Source organism: Micropterus dolomieu, linkage group LG06, assembly GCF_021292245.1.
Source record: "Micropterus dolomieu isolate WLL.071019.BEF.003 ecotype Adirondacks linkage group LG06, ASM2129224v1, whole genome shotgun sequence".
In the NCBI taxonomy this organism is placed as follows: Eukaryota; Metazoa; Chordata; class Actinopteri; order Centrarchiformes; family Centrarchidae; genus Micropterus; species Micropterus dolomieu.
Genome location: NC_060155.1, coordinates 6655954 through 6673057, shown reverse-complemented (window position 1 = coordinate 6673057; position 17104 = coordinate 6655954). Strand labels below are relative to the sequence as shown.

The 17104-nt window shown below is 39.8% G+C and overlaps 2 protein-coding genes across 4 annotated transcripts in view; one reads left to right on the top strand and one right to left on the bottom strand.

Moving 5' to 3' along the window:
• Window positions 1-3515: 3515 nt before the first annotated feature.
• On the bottom strand, window positions 3516-10454 carry LOC123972575 (purine nucleoside phosphorylase-like). 2 transcript variants are annotated; one of them, XM_046052107.1, is made up of 6 exons: window positions 10300-10454; window positions 8274-8437; window positions 8078-8181; window positions 6327-6502; window positions 4682-4872; window positions 3516-4406 (listed from the first exon to the last, which is right to left on the bottom strand). In XM_046052107.1, exons 1-6 carry the CDS (start codon window positions 10317-10319, stop codon window positions 4189-4191), a joined length of 873 nt encoding a protein of 290 aa, XP_045908063.1. In that variant the 5' UTR covers window positions 10320-10454; the 3' UTR covers window positions 3516-4188. The 2 variants fall into 2 exon arrangements, with proteins under 2 accessions (XP_045908063.1, XP_045908062.1); XM_046052106.1 differs by lacking the exon at window positions 10300-10454 and adding an exon at window positions 9569-9603.
• The window catches only part of LOC123972574 (leukotriene B4 receptor 1-like), a 16107-nt gene continuing 5190 nt past the window's right edge, over window positions 6188-17104 (top strand). The window contains exon 1 of one of the 2 annotated variants that reach the window (XM_046052104.1): window positions 6188-6516. The gene's annotated coding sequence lies outside the window, so the exon portion shown is untranslated. Of the gene's footprint in view, window positions 6517-9000; window positions 9165-17104 lie in introns of those variants that run through there. The other variant, XM_046052105.1, reaches the window with a different exon arrangement.

Here is a 17104-nt window from a genome sequence, read left to right as displayed (position 1 = left end):
GCTGCTGATTTTTTTATTTGTATTTTTATTTTTTTTTTACCCCAAGTCTGAGTGTTTCTAGTTCGGGTGTCACATTCTTGTCCTACTAGTCTTTTTGTCTTCCTGAAACTACGTCTGCACCTGTTGACTATTTTTATAGCAGAAAATTGACAACTTTCTGTTCAAATTTGTTTCATTGAATTCATTACATTAGCTTCATCAAAATATGTGTACCATTTGGTACTCAAAATTAGGGTTGCAAATAATATTTTTAAAAATGTATTTTTGATTTGTCTGATTGCTGATTCAATAAAATGTTAGAAAATAGTGCAGAAATATGCATCGCAATATCCCAGAGCCTATGTTGATGCCTTCCAAGTGCTTGTTTTTTCTGTCAAGCAGCAAAACCCCCCAAAGATGCACAATTTCCAATTATGTAAAACTGAGGAAAGGCTGCAGATCCTCACAGCTGGTTCCAGTGAATCGTTGGCATTTTGTCTCGATAAATGATTGATTATCAAAGCTGTCGCTGATTTGTTTACTATCAATCGACTGCTTAACTCTATCGACTGTTTCACCGCTAATCGAATTACGGCCTCCTTCAAGCCTGTAGTTTTGTCTCTGTGGTTGGTGAAATGGCACCAGAGGGCAGCGTAACTCGTCCTTTATATCGTCTCAGTGCAGAAAGGGGAACTGTGACTCTGCAGGGCGGCTGCCTGAGCAGGAACAGGAGCTTCACACTTTCAAGTTCCTGTTTATTGCAAAACATCAAAGTCGCAACCTGACTTTTCATCAGGTGTCCTAGTTATCTTCAGTATTTTACTGTGTATTCTTTACTACATTCATGCATGTCATCCCAGATTCATTCCACTGTTCTAGCTGATGCCTTCTGCTCAGTATTTGATGGTTTTGGTTTTCAGTTACTATTTTTTTCTTGCCACAACCTGCCTCCTCACTGTGCAGAGTAGAAACCCATGTAAAACTGAGATGAACACGTGTACAGGTAGTAGCAGCTTTAAAGATCCTTTAGATCTTTAGAAAGATCATTGTCTTCCTGTGTCCAGACCCATAAAGTTAAAAGGTGTCCGGGTTGCCAGCAGGGATGCTATACTAGGTTTGGTTCATCTGGACACAGTATGTACATTCCTAATAGAAAAGTGTTGTCTTTCCAGGCTGTCAGCTTAATTACAAGAGCAGCCACCATGTTTGACACACTTGTCTGCAAAACTACGCACGTTTATTTAAAGGTGTTAGAGGAAGAAGTTAATGTCTTGAGGTTTCCCCTTTTGAACAGAGGAGTCTTGCACTTAGTCCATCCATTCTTTTTTTCATATAAAAGATTTCTATTTGAATACAGCAGGTGCTTTTGCAAGATAATGCTGTAATGAAAACATACTTTATCCTCATTCCTTTGTCAAATTGATTTTATTTTTTAACCATAATTTCAAACATTGTATAGTGTTTGTTAGACATGTGCGCACTCAGTACAAAGTATAAAGGTAGATTGTTGAAGCGAAAGTGAGGTTGCACACAAAGTCAGTGCCTATGACTTTATTGTCCCGAGGAGAAACAACCTACACAAACAAGCTACCTTTAAAACCTACACTACAATCTCCACTCCCATACATACCTGTGGTGTGTGTAGCCATAAATCTAACCTGTAGAACTAGAAGGGAACTTCTTATTGATAGCCTGTCAGTGTGTGCTAGCAGACTGTACTGCCTGTGCCTCGCTTTGCTTCCCCACACAGCAGTGAATCAGTCGTTTGTGTTGGCACCTGGACCTGCTCGTCCGCTGCAGGAAAACTGATGACCTTGTATAGCCATAAACACTGGTGCCTGAGAGTCATGGAAAATGTTATTTTTTCTTTCGGGGGGAGGAGGTAGAAGGGTACAAGTGGCAGTGGATGTATTTTGGGTAAGAAAGTGGGAACAGACAAAGTGTAGACTGGAGTATCAGTGTCTGAGTGGACACTGATGAAAACAGGGTAAACATGTCTGATAAGGTGAAGGACAAACAGTAAAAACGTCAACTATCATGATGGTGTTCCCTTTCACAGAGAACAGCTGTGGGCACCATCTAGATTTGTTATTCTTGCTCTGGGAGGCTTGCATTGATTGCATTTGCAGGTTAGCGGACACTGTTAGGAGACAGATACAGTTATCATTTCTGTTTGCATTTCTGGCCCATTTTATTGGAGATTTTTTGTGTGTATTGTAGAAAAATTATCAAACCATAAACAAGATGTTTTTTTAATACCATTTACGTTAGCAGGCCAAACACATCTGGACACCTCTGTTTCCTGCACCTTTGGTCTTTTGCTGTTTTTTGTGGTTTGGGCTAGACCCTTTAGTTCTGATAGAAAAAATGCTACAGTATACAGAGATATTTTAGAAAATAGTGTTCCTCCAATTTTGTGGCAGAAGATTAATACCCATGTTTTTGGAGTGCGATAGAGTCAACAGTGTGTAAAGTTTTGGTGTCCACTTTTGGCCATGTAGTGAATTTCCTGCAGCAAGTCAATAGCTTGAGAGATTTTCTTTTTGTGATTAGCATAAACAATATAAGTTTTTTTGTGTGTCTCTTCCTGAGAACCAACGAGCAGTTATAAAACTTTGCACTGATATTCATCATGCAGGAAGATATCCATCGCACAAGAGCCTTAACAGACGAAGGTCTAAGCTTTACGACAGCTCAGTCAATAAAATAGGGTTTTCAACAACTGTGAGTCACCGCAACCATGAGACAGTCATAAATGTGCTCTAAAATATGAGAAAAGTGAGATTAGCTGTGGACAGATCAAACTGCTGAATGGCCACGTTAGGCTGGCTCCAAAAGCGAGTCGTACCCCATATCCCATATTAAAATACCCAACTTTACAGCAGATGTAAATATGTTTACATCCTGATACTCTGGGAATATTTTCTTATTGATACTGTATATAGAGAATCAAGTTTAGCCATTATACATTATATGTTGTGATGGTAAACATGCAGGCCCTTGTCTGCCTGTATTACTCATACACTCTTGCCAAAGGATGCCCATTGTGTAGAGAGCCTCCCCCTTAAAATGGTCCTCCCGGGTTATGAACCCTCTGTTGCACATGGGTCATGATGACTCCTTCTCTATGATTATATTAAAGTTATGCATAATTAAGGGCATTGCTGCTTTGAGTGACAGATGGATGCAGTCACGTGTGGCTCCACCTCTTTGCCCATATTTTTAGCTTTTTTTGCGATTAGCTGAGAGTCAGGCACTGCCAAGATGGCGATGGCCAGAGCCTCCCACATTGAGCTTCACAATTGCTCTTCAGAAAGCTACGGGCAACATCACAGAGACTTTGTCCACATGCCTCTGCACATCAGAGATTTAGGACTGATCATTTATAATAGTGTAAGATCTGAAGGTCCTTTTAAGACTGACTCAAGACCACACGTCTGTAGGACAAACATCTCTTACATCCCACCAACAAACGAATAAGCACGGACAGATTCAACCTTTTTAGTTTTAAACATAGCACACGTGAAAACACATTGTTTTCATGTTGAGTTATTTTATTGGAAAAGCAGATCAACAGTTTTTACAGTTCTAAGTAAAATACCTATAAAAGCAGCCAGAAACCCAGCCTTCTAACACAATAGACATGGAAAGAGATTCTGATCAAACATACTTTGGTAACTATCCCATTCAACTCTGTTCATCCTAAAAACACTTAAATACATTCAGTATAAATATTTTGGAACATTTTACAAATCTTCTACACTATATTAAATATTGATCTCTTGAAGACATGTGTGATGAGTTGGTCCTCTATATTAGAAAGGAAGTGTCATGGTGGACATAATGGTGATCAACTGATATCATGGAATGTAAAAGAACAATAAATATTTCTGTTTTATTAAGTTAAAAGTTATTAAGTTAGAAAATAATATACAATTCTGGCTGAATGCAGTACAGTATGTTAGATTTGTCAGAGAGCTGTAGGGGTAACTGCAGTAGGATATATTTTATCTGCGCACTTCAAAAATGTAAACGTCGCTGATAGGAGTGTATAAAAAAGTGGACCGGTTTCAAGACTGGATTTAAGTAACAATCAGTGGAAACATTTATGATGTTTTAAAACTCTATTTTAGCGTTGTAACAAACATCTTAAAAACCCTCTCACACTGTGCTGCAGAGATAAAACAGGGCAGCTGGCCTGGGACCATTTTAGTAGGTGTTGTTGTTGTGCTCCAGCCGAGCCACCATGGTGGACACCAGCTTCTCCAGTTGCCCGGCCCTCACCCTGCCCGTCTCCAGGACTTCTTCGTGGTTGGCCTTCTCCTGGCTGTCGTAGTCCATCACGGCCCGGTTGCTGATCAGCGACAGAGCGAAGCAACGCATCCCGGCGTGGCGGGCGGCAATTACCTCGTGGACAGTGCTCATGCCTGCATGCATCAAAGACAGAGAGGAGCTGAGAAGTTATACTGCAAAGATATCTACATGTTATTCAGGTGTTAGTCAGTGTCCCTGTAAGATATCATAACATTAAAAAACACAAACAGGCATTCCTATCTTGTCCATATCAGACACTACATGACACGAGAGAGCATGTGAATTTGTTAATACATACTGTAAAGGCCTATATTTGGTGAGGTTGAGAAGGGCCTCACAAGTGTAGAAGTACAAATGTGCGAATGTGGGAGGAGGACTTGACACCCACCTACAGCATCAGCGCCTAGGGTGTGTAGCATGCGGCACTCAGCGATGGTTTCAAAAGAGGGACCTCCCAGGACGCAGTACACTCCCTCCCGCAGGAAGTCGCTGTATCCCAGCTCTGATGCCACTTCTTGGGCCAGCTGCCGCAGCTCGCGGTTGTAGGCGTCAGACATGCAGGGGAAGCGGGTGCCAAACCTGAAGAGAGGAGGTGAGTGTTGACTAAAGTTTATCCACACAACTGTGCTACTCAATACTGAAACTCCCTCAAATGACTCAGGCAACATTAAAGCAAGCAAACAATATGTTTCTGAGATTAGTTTATGTCCAACAGAAACAAAACAAAATCCAACATGTAGGTCAGCAGGTTCGTCCTGCAGTTCATGGGTAAAAGAAAACACTGTGTAATGCCAGAGTATCAATGTAAGAAACAAACCAGCTTATGCACTAAGTTGTACTCTGAAGCTAGCAATATTAAAGTGTCTCTGGCTTCCAGTCATCGAGAACAATAGGGGCTTTTATTGACACTTGAACTTATTGTCACGTGGGGGAATATTTGTGAAGTAGAGTGGGAAATTGCAAATATGGAGGGGGAGGGGAAGCTTGGTGCAGATGAATCCTTTGAACATTAATGAGTCAACTACTTGCTTGAAGTTGCTAGAAAATTTTTTTTTTTGACTACCAGAAAAAGACTTTACGGATCTCTAGGGGGAAATTCAAATGAAAATTACATATTTATAATCATTATAATTTGGGTGAACAGACCCATTAATATGCTCCAACTCCCACTTTAAAGGTTGTGAGAAATCTCTGCTTCAGTAAGAAATTTGAGTGTTACACAACCGGGAAGCCAATGTGGAAGTCCCTTAAACCTGCATTCTATTGAACAGCCAGCAGTGGGCGACTCTTCTGGTTGCAAAAAGAAGTCCGGTTCCATTAGAATTAATGGTAAAATGACACTGCTTCTCAGCTGATTTATTACCTCAGTAAACACTTTGCTAAGGAGTTTATCTCAATCGCTAGTTTCAAGTCTTTTTCAATACAACAAGCTTTTCATTTAGTAAATTATGGTCCCATTTACAGGAAAATAGACCATAAAGCAGAGTAGGCCTTTGCTTCAGGGTGGGATTATCTGTGACTGACAAGTTGTTACCATGGCAACCAGTCAATCAGGCTAGAGTGACTTGTAGCCACGGCACTGTGTAAATATAACCAGCGCCGTTGAAAAAGCTTATTAGAAGTTGGCTGTTCACTTTCTCTGGTGAGCACATTAAGTTTTAAACCTGTTGTTCGCTAGACAAAGTTAAAATCGCTTAAAATGACAGATGCACGTAGCTAAGCAAGCTAGCTAGCTCCACACACGGTCGTTAGCTCCACCGCCTCGTCCAAATATGGTCACGTCCGGTGCCGCTGGTTGCCAAAACTCAACATGGCAGCGCCCTATCGGCAAAACTTGAGGCTTCAACACAGCAGTCCACAAACCAACGGGTGACGTCACGATGACTACGTCCACTTCTTATATACAGTCTATGGTGTTACATGACGTTCTACTGCTCTTGAGCTTTCCCACTGTGGAAAAACCTTTTTCAATTTAAAATATTAACCACAAGCCGCTTCATAAAAACATCCACCCCTAACTCTCCTCTGCCTACCTGTCATCATTTGGTCCAGCCAGCGGGTTCATTCCGGCAAACCCTGGCATGTTGATGTGGTCCTTGATGATCATGACGTCCCCCACTTTGTAGTCCTGGTTGAGGCCGCCAGCTGCGTTGGTCAGGATCATCGTCTCCACGCCCATCAGCTTGAAGACGCGCATAGGCAGCGTGATCTGGAGAACACACGGTAATGTCAAACACTTGCACACACAATAACACTATAATAATATTTAGAAACATCATGAAGGTTAGGGCATAGACTGGGTTAGGACAGTGAAAGTGCAACATATAGGGAACACTCGCATGCTAATTGCGCAAACATCGCTTGGAACAAAGACACAATAAGGGGACTGAAACGCAAAGTGTGTTCCTTGAAATGCTTTTCTGTTTCTTAATATGCAAATCATGTGATTGATAGCTCACAGGGTATAACATAATGCCTCTGATGTGATAACACTTCAGGCACAAATATATTTCCGTGTTCTGCGATGGATGATCCGTCCAAGGTCGTTTTCGGTTGTTTTTCCTGAACGGGGAGGAACATACACTGAGATCTTCAACCCTACTGACTGTGACTGGTTCCAGACAGCTGAATAAATAAAAACCTACAGTAGATCATCAACAAAACTTTAAAGGTTTGGTTCCCTGAAAACACACGTACTACTAGATAGTTTTGGTATTATTTGTCCAGGGTTTGAGAGCTCTGTATCTTAAGTTTGTGCCTGAGAAATCTGATATTTACATTTGAAACAGTCAGAGCTGTGTGGCTGCCCAGAAACAATGTGTCAGTTCCTCCACAAAGCTCTCTGTTGGCAGTTTTCATGGGAACGACTTTCTACCAAAGAAACTGTCCTGCTGAAAGCTGTGCAGTGAGGTAAGTGGATTATTCTGAGTATCAGAGACAATCTCCACGGTATGCTTCTCACATGGCTATGATCAAAACCATCTGAGGGTCTAGAAAAACTTTGCAATACTTCAGAGCAAGTATTCATAAAGTGGATTACTTGGAGAAACAACATAAAGAGCAATAAAAACGCCCTTTCAAAAAATACACATTTCATATTATTATGTCTTTCTACTCTTCATTATTTGTATTCAATGTCATTCTGGTCTTGAGGTTTTAGCAGAGGTCTGGGTATTTGACCTGTTTAAAAATTATTGTTGTAGAAAACCCTTCATGGCAAGCACAAGCACAGAATCTGTACAGGATCTTAAAAAGTTGCCTGGGAAAAATAATTGCAAAAGTCAGGTTGTCTATGCAAGTCTTCAGTGATGGAAATTAACTGAATTCTTTTACTCAAGAACTGCACTTGAGTGCAATTTCGAGGTACCTGTACTTTACTTCCATTTTATACTACGTTGTAATTCTACTCCACTACATTTCAGAAAGAAATATTGCACTTTTTACTCCACTATACTTGTGTGATAGCTATAAGTAGTTACTAGTTACATTTCAAATAAATTTTTACATTATACATACATACACAATAACAAACAAAATAGAATTTATTAAATATTAAACAAATGGCTGGCTAATTTAGCCACATTGTCATGAGCTGTTGATAGGACGATTTCCTTTCAACCTTTTTTGTAGATAGTTTCATTAAAATAACTGGTTGGATCCAATGTTTCAATCAGAGATAAAGGATAAGTGCAAAATGTTGATAAAAATTTCAAATGCATGTAAAAAACCCTACGTCTCTCATTTCATGACTTTTCCTAAAATGGGTTGATTAATCTCTACTCACCTTCTGGATGGGGTGGCCCTCGTACAGGTGGAACCTGCCCTGCATGCAAACACAGGGTTTCCCTTTTAGTGTTCCAAACACCAGCTGGCCAGCATGACCATGCACTGCAACACACACACCGTAGTTAGTCACCCAGTGCATTTATGCAGAGTAAAAAACACGCACACACGTTTTAACATTTGCAGGTGGTGCATACCTGTGCTCCGGGGGAAGTTGGGAATGTCACTGTATTTAAAGACCTGAGGGTCTTTCAGGACCTCAGCCAGCCTCCCCAGACCTGAACCACACACAATTCCCACAGTGGGCCGCACTTGTGTGTTGGACAGCAGCCAATCAGCTGTTGCCCGACACTCCTCATAGCTGTCACAGAGAGAGGCAGAAAAACAACAGTACATCAGTCACGTATGCACAAAACTACTGCGTCTACAAAGCTACTCTTCTGTGATGTGTATAAACACTATGGTCAAAAGTATGTGGTAAGCCGCAGTATGTGGATGCTGGAACATTACACTCATATGTGATTACAACTCATCTCAAAATCAAGGGCAGCAATCTGCTACTGTTAACAGCCTCCACTCTTCTTGGAAGGCTTTAGACAACATCTTGACTGCAGAGATATGCTCCATTCAGCGACTACCCTGATGCTGGGCAATAAGACATGACTTGCAGGCGCTGTTTCAATTCATCCCTTAGGCTAAATTTGATGTATTATGTTCCTTTTCTTATTTTTACCATCTCAAAATTTATAGCACTATTGTTCATTAATTAAAAAGTTTTGTTAACATGCACTGAACTGCACCTTCTGACGAGACAATATTAATTTTATGAGACAAAGCTCTTTTTATGTGGAGGTGTGACAGAATGTAAATGCAGGCATTCAGCTACCAGGAATGTCGGAGTTAACAGCAGTAATCTGGGAGGTGGAGGCGTCCTGTACTGTCACTGTTGGTAACTTTCCTGACTCTGAGTGATATTTACATAAACACACACGTGATACCCTGTTCTGATTCTGCAGTAAAAATACTGAAGTGACTTTATTCCGCAAACAGTGCGTCACGTTCAGGTGATGAAGGACGGGACCTTAAAGGTAACTTCGTTATTTTTCAACCATGACTCTCTTTTCCCGTGTCTGTGTCAAAAACAAACAAACAAAAAAACAATTCTGGCTCATGCGCGGAAAGCCATTATGTGGCCGGTGTTATGACGAGTTTTGTCTGCCTGCCGAGAATTCCATGCACCTCCAAATAGGCTGCTTTTAAACGCTATAATATTGTTTGTGGGGTTCATCAATGGTGATAAATGATTCTAAGTATATATTTTATGAACGTTTAGTGTCTTTCATATTTTAATACACTTAGTACAAGTAGCCTAACACTAATTCTGTAAATATATGTGGTGATAATCGCGTTTGATCAGTGAGCTCGGCAAAGTGTCTGAAAAGGACCTAAAGAGGTGGAGGCATAATTCGGCAGCACAAATTTTGTAGGCTACCTGCCGAGATTTGCATCCATTTCTTTTCTCAGCATAAACGATCGTTGTCACTGGCGAGGTGCACGCAATTCTCGGCAGGCAGGCAGAATTCGGCACAGCAGTCACCTGGTACATGTGTCCCACAATAAGACTCACGGCAGCAACGGAAGCCACAGGGTCGATTACTCATTAAGGAAATACCATTCATCCTCTGCTTTCTGTCTATGAGTAAGGGGTTATCGGGTTTGTAGAAATGACGTCATGGCGGAGGGAATTTGTCAAGTGGGGGTTTTTCCTTCAGTCACTTCTGTTCCGCGCTTTATTGCGTTGGATGGTCGGAGCACGTCGTACACGTTTTACTCAGCAACACCATCTTCTGCGTGGTCCATGATGACAAAATAAAAGCTGGATATCCCGAGGCAGTAGTCGCGCGCTTCTCGACTCGTTTTTAATTATCAGATTAATTATAGCCCGAGAGTATGTTTCTCTGGGGGTTTGATGGGAAATGTAGCTACATGTGAGGGTATTTCATCAAAGTATTATTACAGTCCACACGTGACTTCCCCGTAAATTCTCGACTGGGTTCGATGGGTAAGACCGATGGGTCCACATACATACAAAATTAGTCTCTATAGAAACATTATAGTTAATATACAACTATAACATGACGTCAACGTGACCAAAATAGTGGTTTTTAAATCGCAGACGTGCTCAAAATCCTATTCTAGTAGGCTGATAGTTAATGTACTCACCTAGACACAAACTTGGACATGGAGAGTAGGATGAAACGAGATGCAGATACAGTCTGGAGGTTATTCCGTGTTAAATTGACTCTGTGAAGGTTATCCGGGTTTTGTGATGGAGGGACCGGTTTTAGGTATTAGCCTACTCCCCCACCACACGGATGCCACATCCCCTGTGCGTCACAGCCATGCGGATAGCTGATTGGTCGACGCGCAGGCGTTGTTCGGGTGCGTTTCTGACGCGGCCGTAGTCCCAGCAACTGGGAACGCGTTTAGGAGCTTCCCCCAAAACAAGGAAATAGTCAAAAATATGTCTAGAGGGAAATATGACCAAATAAACACAGGGCACAGATGATATATTAAATTAACTGCCCATGCATTCATGGAGAAATCTGTGTGTTAAAGTGTGTGAGTGAGAAATTTCCAGTTAGGCTAACCTAACCGTCAGTATTTGATCATTCAGTCTGTAGTATTAACATAATGTTTTGTAATTTTAGGTGGCCTACTTTGTGTTTTTTTTGGTGAAATGTTTCACATCATTATTAGAAAGAAATTTGAATGGGTCGCAAGATAAATCTGAGGCACCGTTAGTTGACTAACTAGATAGGAAAGCAAAAAAGAGTTTCTTGTAAATGAATAGCAAATGTTACTTCTTCATTATTTTTATGTTTATGCTCAGACACAAGATAAAAAAAGTTGTGTCCCACTGCGTTTTATGATCTATCAATAGACATGGAGAGCTGAGGACACAAAGGTGGAGTGAAAAATGGGGTAGATGGAGGTTGAGTGAAAGAGGGAGGGAGGTGTGCATGTGGTGTGTGTTCAGTACACAGACGTTGAGGTTCCTTCTCAGATGGTAGCTGTTAACTCTACTCACACGCACAGCTGATTAGAAACACATTGAGCGCTTAACTGTAGTGAAGGTAGTCCATCACAAGCATACAGTACAAATGGTGGAACCAAACTAAAACTGAAAAATGTCACAATCCTTGGAGTGGAGGGTCGGTATCTTTGAGAAGGACTTGTTGCATTTTCTGTGACTGCAGACACTATAGGATTTGGAAACTGCTTTATCACACAGCATATGTGGAAGGGAAAAAGAAATATTTTGTCTATATCAAAGCAATATTACCTCTAATTAATTAACAACCATTGTCAGATTTTTTATTTTGTTTAAAGTTGCTGAAACACAATATGACATCATGTCTAACTGTTCTGATGCTAACTGTTTAGGTTCAGGTGGGGCAAATACTGCTTTTAAATGCTATAATTTTCTTTGTGTGGTAAATGATATAATATTTCATAAACGTTTAGAGTAGTTCAGAGCTGTTGATATTTTGCCGAGATTTTCGTCCATCTCTTTTCTCAGCATAAAAGGGCGTTACCACTCACAAGGTGCATCTAATTCTCGGCAGGCAGGCAGAATTCGTCACAACACCTGGCGCTGCAAAACGTCACCGTGATGTCACATCACCATGACATAACATTACCTCGCGGGAGCAAGGCGGCGGCAGGCGGCAAGTCTGGCGCACGTGGTTGTTTTTCTCTTGCTGCACAAAGTTGCAACCACCTTTTGCCTGATCATTGTTCTAAGCTCACAGTAAGCTCAGGCAGTCTACCGGCGGTAGATTGTGTCTGACGGCGCTGTTTTTATACCCCGCTCCCGCAGTCTCCTGCATCTCACATTACACTAGCCTATCAAATCGGCGGCAGTCAGCCGCAGTCGTCTCGAACGCACCTATTGACTACCAGTTATGAATAGTGTGCTATCTTCGACAGCTGTAGGCCCATTCTAACGTTAACATAGCTGTCCTTATTGGCAAGGCTCGCTAATAACTTTTTTAAAGTGTGCAGTGGTGTTCATGATACCAACCATTCAATTCACAGATGGATTGTTTGCATGCAGGAGAGAGAGAGGGAGCGACCGAGTGAAGAGAGCGAATATGCGCTGTGCAGCACTGCAATTAAAATGCCGTAAAAGCCTATGTGTGGGAAACACTGAGGTAAAATGGTTTTCCCAGTAAATGCTCAGTTCTTCCATTACAACATGATCAAAAACATTACATAAACACTACTGTGCATTCAGCCAAGGAGCTGGATATGATAAAATGTTATTAAACAGGTACAACAAATAACACAAACATACAGACTTGCTTAACAACTGTTCTGTCTACATATCATTTCACATTAACACAGAAGTCAATTTGTGACGTACAAAAGTAGCCAATTACTTAATATATAAGTATTTTAGATAAAATTATTTTTTCACAAGAATATTTGTTTATTTAGTCTGACCCCGTTGACATGTAGTGAGAGTAAGAACAGTGATGGTGTGCAGGAGCCAGACATACCTATGAGCACATTGAGCTTGTGAGGGTCCAGCTGGTCCTTTGAGATTTTTGTGGCCTCTAAGCCATCTGGGCAACGATCCCAGGAAGCTCTAAAAGAAAAGAAATGCAGTTGCAAATGAGATATAATAAATATTCAGTTAGGCCAGTACTTCCACCTAGTTTAGTTCTTCATTTGTGTATCATTATAAACACTGTAATTCTATTCTCATAGCAAATCTTTATTATTATTCTTTATTTCATTTTCTAGAGCTAAGGCAGGAAATTCCAACTCTGGGTTTAGCATTAAGTTGTTTAAAGTTGACAAAGGGTAGGTTTAGCTTTTGAAGTTGAATACAGGATCTATGACCATATAAATGGACATAAAGTTGAGCAGTGTTTTACATAACATCACAAGCTATTATATCGTTTGGTCAGGCATTGCAGTACATAAAAACATTATTTCAAGCGGGTCTTAAAACAAGTCTCACATGCGCGTGTACACTTTAACATTGCTGTTATAACTGAGTTATTGGTCACTGTAATGATTACCCCCTCCATGGTTGCAGTGAAGAGAAATCTCTAAAAACAGTGCACCTTTAGAAGATGTCCACTTTTGAATAGTCTAACACAAATGCTTAGCTGATGATTCATAGTAGCTTCAGCTAAACTTTAGAATGAATTAATATAAAAATGACAACTGTGGTGATGTCTTTACAGACTATATGGGCAGGAATAATGATTACAGTGACCAATAACTTCCTGTAAACATGGACATGTGAGTATTAAGGTAGACTATAAAAATGTGAACCTTTAGCACACAGACAGCAACATATTAGTTGCATTTCTTACTCTGTACTGCGCTAGTGGGCTGGGCGGGACTGCACTGTATGGCTGCAGCCTGGAGCCTCCCGCTAGCGCCTCCCGCTAGCTTCTATGTTGCAAAATAAAAGTTTGCGTCTGGTTGGTTCTGTGTTCCTCTTACTTTGGTGTTTTTGAACTGAATAGTTCCGCCAATCATGCGAATTAATAAAATAAAATAAATATCTGTCAGTAAGATAAATGCAGACTTTCATGCAAATGAATAAAAATATGTCCGTCTATAAGATAAATACAGACGTTAGATAGACTAAAGCCCTGTTTTGTGATCGTTATTATATTGTATTCCAGCAATCCGGTAGAAAGATTGTTTTAAACGTAGTTTTAAATCCCGCTGGAGAAATTCCTATCCACTGCTGTTACAGTACGGGCTATAAACTCCTGTTAGGCCCTATGCTTGCGTGTATGTCCATGCTATTGACATACAGGCAAGCATATTGATTGAGATTCAGTTAACTTGTGTGTATGTGCCAATCCAGCAACACACACACACACACACACACACACACACACACACACACACACAATAGAATAAGCAATTATATTTGCAGCGATTTCCCTAATAAGTGTGGAAACAATATAGGATATAGAAATAAAAACGAGGCTTGGAGAGAGTATAACATTTTTATTATTTTATTCTTCATCATCACTGTCCTCCAGCACATTGGCAGAATTTGCTGCAGGATCCAGGGTGGGGATCTTCAGAAGATGTCCCCTGCAGCTCACCTCTAACTCTGTGTAAACCACAGTGTTTATAAGAAAAACAGAACAAAATCATACTCTTGATCTGCTCTCATACAGTGTTTAGATTTGTTTTTGTTTCAGACAGACTTTTTTGTTAGCAACAAGGGACTTGCTCAGCACAGTAGGCTGTGCCCTATGCATGTGTTATTTTTTTTAAAAAGACACTGATGTGTTCCTTAGGTAAAATCAAAGAAAGAAACCACTAAAGTCTGTTATCATAAATTGCTATAGGCAACGTTGACGTTATTGTCGAGCTAAAATTAGCTAAAAAAACATCAAATTGAAACGCTGTTGCAGTTCAAAGTGTTAAAAGTCATCGCAGGTTTCATAAAATACATATACGTTAACGTCAGGAACACAATAACATCCAGATATCTGCAAAGCATAGCTATCTATGGCCAAATCGTAATTTAAGAGTTTATACGTTTTTCAATTGATTACACTCACCCGTGACCCGTAACCCTTTCTCCTTCTGCTGCTGCTTCTTCTCTTGATTAACACCAGATTTCAAACAACGTTTAGGTGCATACCGCCATCTACTCTACAGGAGTGTGTAACACACACATAATTGGCGATTTCCATTTTGACCCTTGAAATTACGTTTAAAACAAGATTTCTACCAGATTGATGGAATATCATTACAATAGCAATATCATTAGCATGATGGTCTGCGTTTATCAGTTCAAAAACACCAAAGAACTATGTAGAAATGTTGAACAAGAGGCAAGCTTTTTGAAATGTAGAAATTAGCAGAAGGCACTAGGCTGGAGGGCATGAGACGGGAGGCTCCATGCTGCACCGTTTACACACAAAAACAAGTATAACTACATTATGATTTATGCTTATTTCTATGTGTTGTTTTTTTTGTTAAGATAACAACATGTGACTTCCTTTTAGGCCCGGTTACCTTTATGAAAGAGGTCTCTGATCTCAACTAGCTATTTACCTGATTAAACTAAATTAAAAGAAATAAAAGAAATGAAAAAAAAAAGAAATAATTTGCTTTTGAAATATATATTTTAAAGTTAAATTTATTTATTTAAAAAAAAATCTGGAAATCAGGCTGAAACATGTGGCAATTACATAAATAATTACAATGTTTTGCAGTAGCCTACACAATGAAGCATAAATTTGGCATAAATATATTTTTAACCTACTAAAAGTACAATTGTTTAACAATGTACTTCCACAAAGTACACCTAAATAGTATTTACTAAGAGTTAAATAAATACTTTTTAATAAATAGACTAAAATGTTGCAAAAATATGCTTTTATTTAAGCATATTTATTAAAAGTTTAATTAAGTATATATTTATTACCAATTTATTCATATTCAAGTAGGTTAAAGCTCAGGAGAATATATATTTAATATACTTGTAGTAAGCATGTTAGAAGTATGAATGTACTATAAGCATACTATGTGAATTTCAAGTATATTTTCAGTGCCTTTAAGAACACTTCTTTTTGACCCGGGGAGACACAGAGCTTCTCTAGAACTGGAAAGTTTTGGGGGGTTGTGAAACTGTTGAAAGGCTAGTAAGTTGTTTAAAGGACTGGTGCAATACACAGGAGGAACTGCTGAGTGTCAAGTTAATAGGAAGAGGAGGAACATAACAACAATTCATGTGGATGTGTTGCCTTCATGTGGTGAAATATCAGAACAGCTTTACTGTAACTTTCCTCAACAGTCAGCTCTGCTTTCAGAGCCTGAGACAGATTACCATTGAAAAATGTTACACATCACACAATCACAACTGGATTTCCTGACACACTGATGAGTCAGGTTATTGAAATAATTTATTGACTGATTGATCAATCTAATGTGCAAACAATGTACTTGTATATTTTCATATGTTTTCTGTGCAACAATCTTAATTTGTAAAGAGAGGACTCAAGCGAAGTACAAGTACCTCAAAATTTGAAGCAAATTTGTAAGGACAGTACTTGAGTTACAGTATGTCCCTTCACTGCTGGGTAGACCACATCCTTTTCTACCATAATCAAGTCTTTACAAGTTCATATCAGAGCAGTAAAAAAAGGATGAGAGAGATAAAGATGGAGAGATGAAATATGAGTTGTTTGTTTGTCTCCGGAAAAGAAGCTTCATTAGCAGCGCCATAAAGTGCTCTGAGTCAAAAGTCTTTGTCCTTTATATCCTAAATGTTTGGTTACTTAATGAGCAGACTGACCTGGCCCCTAATACTACCAATTCTGATATCTTAATTTAGCAAACTAAGTAGACACAATATAAATATTTATTCCTGGTTGAATTATTACGTTTGAACAACTTAATTTGCTAAAGAATCTTTATAGCTATATAACATGGTTGGACTGTTTACTTTGCCATGTCAACAAGACAAAGCCGACTATATTTTTAGCCACACCAGTGTCATGGGTCCGTGGATGGAGCTGCTAGCCTCAGTTGAGGAGCAGGCCGCCGAGGTAAGCTCACATCTTTCAACTCCACACTCATTTTCAGATTTCACACAGCTCCCTCTGCAGCCACAAAATCCTTTATACAACTTTCTTTCACATAGCAGTGCCCGAGACCTTTAAACAGTGATGTGTAAAATCAGTGGGGAACTCCCATTTAAGTCTTTATTTCATCAATTTAAAGTTTTTTGGTGTATGTTCAGACCATTTCAGCTGCTCGCCGGGTAACAGATAACTATCAGATAATATTGTCTTTCCGTCCAGTCTGTACTGTAAGTGTGATTCTGCCTGAATATGAGCCATGACATCACTGAACAAGGGCATGCCCGTTCAGCAGACTTAGATGATTGTGGTAAAAAAATAAAATACAACACCCTGCTCAGTCACTCAGTCCTTGAGCTTCCTGGAAAACAGCATTCACAAGAAGTCAG